The following is a 7,164-nucleotide window of genomic DNA, read 5'->3' as shown; positions in this document are numbered from 1 at the left end:
CGAGTGCATGTGTGTGGGACTGTGAGAAAATTATGATTCAGCTGTGAACTACTGCATTCATTAAGTCAGGTACTCAAGCCGGTTGCACCAAAGCCGGTTAAATTTTAATACTGATTAACTCCAGGAGAACCAATCAGAGAAGCTGTATTTTCAGAATGGTCTTCTCTGATTTGGTTCACGTGAAATTAATCAAGATTAAAATTTAACCGGCTTTTGTGCGACAGGGCCTTTGTGAGAGAGATTTTTGTATTCCGCTGGGAATCTCAATCTCAATCCACTGTGATTGGATAGAACCTTTCTGTATAAACTATAAATATATTATTATCTCCTCTTTCGTAATACATTTTCTCCAGAGCGAAGCTCGGTCCCCCGATATTTAATGTTGAAGTTACCTGCTAAAGTAATTTTACATTCCAGTCTTACATTTATGAGTTATCCGTTCAGTCAATAGAGAGAATTTATCAAAAAAACAAGTTAATATCTCCACTAGGAGGTTTATATACACCACAAATCGAAAATCCAAATTTTTCTCAAAAATCCAACTTCACACCGTACATCTCAATGCCACCCATCACCGTCAATCTGTCTCCCAATAAGCCCAGGCCCAGCAAAGCGTTTGGTGGATTCACGGAGGATCGGCAGCCTTGATTGCGGGTTGATTTGGTTTGTGCTTTCCTCCCCTTCCCCCTCTTCCAAAGAGGCAAGATAACCTCTCTCCCTCACCCCTCCTTCATCCTCCCGTTTATCTTCCACACCAGCACTTCAAGAATAGTGCTCGAGAAGTCAACATCGTTTTCGTTTCGTTTCTCCTGTTTCCGTGGCGTTCGAGCTGAACGCAATTACCTTGTTTCGTTTTGTGATATATGTACAATATCATATAGGCCTACGCATAAAGACAGGATATTGTCAGCAGTAACTTCTACACACGAGATTCAGTCCACTTTCTCGCCAGTTCCAAGGTTAGTGCAAATTAAAGACTTACTTTTGGGGTTGTCGACGTTTTCGTGAATTAAATCTTAAGTGTACCCCAATCCATAGGTTTGGGGACAGGACGGGTGTTACCAGCGTTCTTGATAAGAATAGCAACACCCCTTTTTCTCAAACCACACCTACAATAGCTACAGGACAGAGTCATATTTTTAAATTTTATAAAATTTATTTCAACACATCTTCAGTAATGTGCAAAACATCAGGACTTTCATCTTCAATCAAAATTTCTAAAATATTAATCTTGTGGTATAGACCATCCAAGTTTTGATGAATTACCTTCAAATCATAAACATTCGTCCTCTTATTTATTATTATGGGTCTCCTACACTCAATGTCGCTCCTATAAAACTGCCATTATGGAGAGGGATCGCATGATCTATATTACAGTTACCTGGCACAATAATGTACACCATTTCTTTTTCATCCATCAGTTTTAATATCGATTACATCTCACAAGTTTAATCTCTAATCATCTATCATTTGTAAATTGTATTATATTTTAATTACATCCAGAAGTTTCTGAAACTAATAATAATTAGTGTATAAAATAGATACTGTATTCTGTTGTATATTAATAAATTGAAAGTTCAAAACTCATAAATGGAATTATGTAATCACGAATGAGCTCCGAATCACTTTCGTGTGTTCATTTACCTTTGAGGAAGTTTCCTATTCTGTTTCTCAAAGTCCCAGTGACTAGCGTCACGTCAGCGTCATCTGAAAATTGAAGATATGAATGTTACTCAAAACTTTAAATTCGAAAAAATCAATTGAATGCTGTGAGACTAAAAACTTTTCATCCAACAGGGACTGCATAACTGTTAACCATGATATTATTTGATGATAATTTATTCTCAATAAATAAATAAATGAATGAATAAATAAATAAATATAAATAAATTTATTTATTCACAAATAGTCAAAATTTGAGTTTCACTCAAATGACAGGTGACATGTCAGTATAATCTAATATTAAATTATTCCTATAGCTATCCCATAACTAATATATTGTAGATAAGAATCATCTATTCACAAAGTCAAAAAATCTACCAAAATATCTATCAAAAATCTATAATAAATAAATAGATAAATGAATGAATAAATAATTACATAAATAGATAATATACTATTATTTTAAAATATCGTCTATATCACATTACAAAGTCAGTCAGAATGATAGGAAGCAATTATTGCCACTTCTCTTCTTCCACCACCTTCTACAGTATACAGAGTGAAAGGGGTAACAGCCGGAGACAGTTGATTACACATGGAATTTGCAACAAAACATGTTGAGTAGAATGTTTTTATATTGACCTTAGTTTCGAGATGCATTGAGTTTTTGAAAAAATGTCTATAACTAGAAAACTTTCAGTGTAAATCGAATTTTAAGAAGATGGTTGAAGAAAGGAAGAAAATGTTAATGAGATTCATATGATTTGTTCCTTTTATTGACGTTCTTCAAGTTTTCATGAGTGCTGAAAGTTAAAAAAGTACATTTGACAAGTTCAAAGCAAAATTAACAGTTTGAATGCAAACGAGAGGTTCAAAAACGTTCAACAAAGAAGTATGTGATTCTAATTGGAAATATCTTCCTCTTTCTAACCTTAAACTTAGACTTAGATCTTGACTGATAGTTCTCAAGTTATTGACGATTTTCGAAAATATCAAAATAATCTATATATCTAGAAAACTAAGGTCTAAATAAGAAAATTTAACTATAGTGAGGTCAACATTATAATGGCAGTGTTTGATTAGCAATGGAAGTCCTATCCTTGTCTATCATTCAACAAAGTGGATAGCACTATCTCTTTCTCACTTTGCTCTGTTGCCAGATCGTCTTTTCACAATGTAGATAGAATTAATAATTAATCAACAAAATATTTCATCTTAATTATGAAATTATTGAAAAATATAATTTCTTGCTTAATAAAATATAATTGGTTATTTTAAACGGGAATGAACTGTTAATATTACATCAATAAACCTGTATCAGCTACCGTCTATAGAAGGCATTGAAAAGGCAGAGAATCGGCATCGCTTTTCTCCTATCTTTCTCCACTGCCATTATAATTTTGACCCCACTATAGACATTTTTTGTTGCAAATTACATATGGAATCTGTAGTCTTTGGCTGTTACACATTTCATGGGACACTCTATATAGCTATTATCAAAATCATCCCGGTATATCTGATCTAATATAATGATCAAAAATTTTTGAATCTCGAATGGATGTTAAGCCAGTGATGTGTAATGTGTAACATGTTTGATATGTAGTTTAAACATAACTTTTGTTATAGGATGGGCACGTTAAATTGACGGTCTTGGCTGAAGTATGACAGCCTTATGACAAAAGACAGAAGTATGACAGGCTCATAGATGGCTTAAGATTCTACTTCACATGCACTAAGCAAGCTGGAAAACAAGAATTTTTCCTGTTCTCTGCTCATTAACATCTCAAGAATGTTAACAGATATTGACTTGAAAATTCGCATGGTTCATCTTCATAGTTCTCCCACAGATGGACAATTTTTAATAATTACTTTCTTCTCTTAGTTTTCCTTATTTTGGAAATTTAGCATGATGATGTAATTTTTGAAGAGAAGCATCAACCAGCGTAATTAAAAACGTTGGCATATGGAGATTAACAACATGAATACAAATGAGTTGGAATTTTATTTAAATTCCTTATAGTTTCTGTACTAATTAATTAAACTACTGCTCTGAAGTATGGCATCCATATCTCGCCTCTCATGAGCTGGAATTAGAAAGAATTCAAAGTAAATTTCTAAGGTTTGTATATTTCAAGCGTTTTAAAATGTTCTGTCCTTTCAATTTTCCCACAGCTAACCTAAGAGCCATATTCGATATTCAATCCCTGGAAGCATCTAGGAGCTGTAAATTGCTTTTGTTCCTATATTAAATATTGAACAACCGTGTCCAATCAACCTACCTCCTTTCATTGCTGAATATATATGTGTCTTCAGTTTCACGGCGTTCCGGCTTCAGATTTCTAACTTTCTAGTCACTTCAATTCTCCAATCAACCGCTTGATGAATCTTTATAATTACCATAGTTTTCACCTAGACCTTTTTCATATGAATCCCAGTCAGTTCAAGAAGGCATGTAAGCGGCTCCACCCAATGTGACACCTATTTTTCCCACGCTAGACCTCATCAACTTACATAGAGTACCATATTTAGTAGATGACTTCCTTTCATTCTTAGTTCTGTTATCATTTATCTCATTATTGGAATGTTATTTGTATTTTCTTGATTCTCCTCTCATTATTTTCTCATATTGTAAATGATTTCTAGTACAGTATAATAATAGTATAGTATCTAGTATTTAGTATATTAAGTTTTCAGTATATTTAGATTCTCATCACATTTTTTTTCTCTTCACAAATATGAAATAGTTTTTTCCTTATGTCTTTCTCTCTATTTTTAAGTTTTTTTGTAAAGTGCTTATTGTAATTTTTTTGATTGGGGAGCAATTTTTGGGTTTTCCCGTGTGCTCCCATATTGTTGTAAATAAATAAATAAATAATAAATAATTGTGGAGGGAAATTGTATGATATCACAGAATTGAAGCTCAATAACAATGGTCTATTGCTACCCCCACCAATAAAAACCTTACCCATATTATTATCAACATAACTTTGTTCGAATTGAAAGCTCATATTCTCATCAAGAGATTATAGTATATAGCCCAGATAGAGGTTTTTTGGTCCGAAAAGTAGATAAAAGTAAAATATCTCACCATTGGTAGAAAAAGAGTGTTCTTTTTCTCGAAAGTTCCAAGGAATCCCCCTGGAGGGATTCCCAAGGAAACCCCCCCCACCCACAGCCAACCTCAAAGTTGAAAATGAAGGTAATCGCGGGAAATCAATTATCTCTGTAACCACTCATCGGAAAAAGTTCAACTATATGTCATTCGATTAGTACAACTGAATTGGTCCTATCAATTCTCCCAATGAATCCAACAGTTTTCTCAGTTAATAAGCACGTAGTTGCTAATGACAACGTTAGGAATTGGATTATCCTCTTTATTTGGGATAGATGCAGAAAAGTGACAAAGCCGTCCTATAACTTTGAAACGTAAGTCTCACACTTGGTTGCACAAGGCTGTTAACTTTTAGGGCCGTTTTCCGAGTTCGGGATTTGGCTGAGTTGTAGACTTTAAACAGCTGGAGTCAGGAAATTGGCTTTCCAAAACAGGGCGTAGTTGTAGTCATTGTCATATAGTCACGTTTGAATTAAATTTCGAAAAACTGGAGAATCTAACACAAAATAAGATAGAGAGGAAATAGTGTAAAGTTCCAGCTATTTTGAATTATTTAGGAGTGTTCAATTTTGTCTAGGAAAAACGTTCCCGATTATAGAAATGAGAAAATTAAAACTGTGACTAGTGTCATAAAAACTGCGACTAGGCCTACGCAACGTTTTGGAAAGCCAATTTTCTGATTCCAGCTGTTTGAAGTCTAGAACTTAGCTAAATCCCGAGCTCGGAAACCGGCCCTAAATCCTGATAAAATGCCACGAGAGCCAATCAGAGAAGCCTCAGCACAGAAAAACCTTCTCAGGTTGGTTCTCGTGGAATTGAATCATGATTGAAATTAAGCAAGCTTTAATGCAACCGAGCCTCAGTGTAGGAGGATGGATCTAGATATATTGTTTACTCACCGGCTAGTTTGACTTCGTCTTTTGCATCATTTTCATAAGTTCTGTAGTAAGTGAATGTTATTTGGGCTGTGTTCCCATCCGTGACTCCCTGCTGTATTCTCATTGCCTTCACTTCTACTCCTTCATCATCTGGGTAAGTAATTTGCATCACTCCAATTGTACCGTCATAAATTGCTTTTATTCGGTAGAAAATGGAATTCTTCTGCAAATAATAAATGGATGGAAATTCAAAGGAATAATATTTGGAATGAATAAATAAACAAATCCAGGGCTGATACGTTTTTTAAATAGTTTTGAAATAGTATATTTCGCACCTAGGGCCGAAAATGAGTCTTTTCCAGCTCGAAATCGGTTTTCAAGTCCGAGGCCGTAGGCCGAGGTCTAGAAAAGATTGAGAGCCGGAAAAACATTTTTGCCCGTGGTGTGAACGCTATTTTTCGCCACACAGAAAAATAAACAATATATAGGCCTATATGAGAATAATTGTTTATTAAGCACTTGCAAAAGCAAAAGTGGAAGGCCATAGCTCTAGCAAATCTGAGGTAATCTGAATATCAGGAAATTGTCCAAGTATTTTCATTTTTTATTCTGAATTATCTAAATAACCTAAAAGATTATGTTCAATTATGTGGGAGGTTGGGTTTATACTTTTTTATTCTTTCAAATGACCATAAGATGATATTATCATAAATGTTTCAATTATTATTGAATAATAAACACAAATAATGAAAAGTTTTTTGATCAGCTGTTTTAGCACACTTGAAATTTGGCCAATCTGAATGTCAACGTCAACAATGCTTGTTGTTGTCGACTTTGGAAGTTTAGGTTAGAAGTTCTATCCTACTCTGAAAATTGAATTTGAATAGTTTATAATATCTTATTTGTATTTCATTCATCCAAATAAAATTTTAGTATCTTATTGCAAAATACTTTATTCAATTTCTAGAAGCATAAACTGATTCCGTTTCATAAACTATTTTGTAAACATGTTCACATCAAATTAGAATCAGCTGACTTCAAGGTTATTTTACAGCCCTAGGGCCGTAAAAATTCTACCGGCCTGTTCAGAAAACAATCACTTTTGGCCTCCATATGACGCATGAAAAACAGCTCATTACATCCAAGTGGGGCAAAATAGTTATTTGTGCAACTAGTGCGCAAAGTGACAGTTTGCTGCACCGAAAGAAACGTTTACGCCTGAGCCATAGGCGAGGACGGAATGGTTTCTTGAGTGCAGCAGAGGAACTTTGTGCACGTATTTCACATTAAGTTTTTCCTACAGTTACCATTGAATATGAAAAGTGGGTAATTATGGGTAAAATTGCCTGAAATCCATCAAATGTTTTTCTGTGTAATTTTATTATTGATAAAAACCTTAATCCTAAAATCCTAAAGTCCTCGTTGTCCTTGGTTATAATATATATAAATAATAATTTGCTCGGTGTGCTTCGTTGCACCTCTGCTCACTATAGCAGCCCAGTCACTGTTACC

At 34.3% G+C, this 7,164-nt stretch overlaps 1 protein-coding gene across 2 annotated transcripts in view; it reads right to left on the bottom strand.

Annotated features, from left to right (window-relative positions):
* Positions 1–1,402: 1,402 nt before the first annotated feature.
* The window catches only part of LOC111060425, a 33,061-nt gene continuing 27,299 nt past the window's right edge, over positions 1,403–7,164 (bottom strand). For both annotated transcript variants that reach the window (XM_039438471.1, XM_039438472.1), the window contains 2 exons: positions 5,674–5,875; positions 1,403–1,707 (listed from right to left, as the gene is read on the bottom strand). In XM_039438471.1, the coding sequence (XP_039294405.1) occupies positions 1,637–1,707; positions 5,674–5,821 (219 nt within the window). In that variant the 5' untranslated portion in view covers positions 5,822–5,875 and the 3' untranslated portion in view covers positions 1,403–1,636. The remainder of the gene's footprint in view (positions 1,708–5,673; positions 5,876–7,164) is intronic.

The sequence above is a fragment of the Nilaparvata lugens genome, chromosome 11, assembly GCF_014356525.2.
Source record: "Nilaparvata lugens isolate BPH chromosome 11, ASM1435652v1, whole genome shotgun sequence".
NCBI classification, from domain to species: domain Eukaryota; kingdom Metazoa; phylum Arthropoda; class Insecta; order Hemiptera; family Delphacidae; genus Nilaparvata; species Nilaparvata lugens.
Note: the sequence above shows the minus strand (reverse complement) of the source record. Positions and strands in the feature narration are given on the sequence as shown.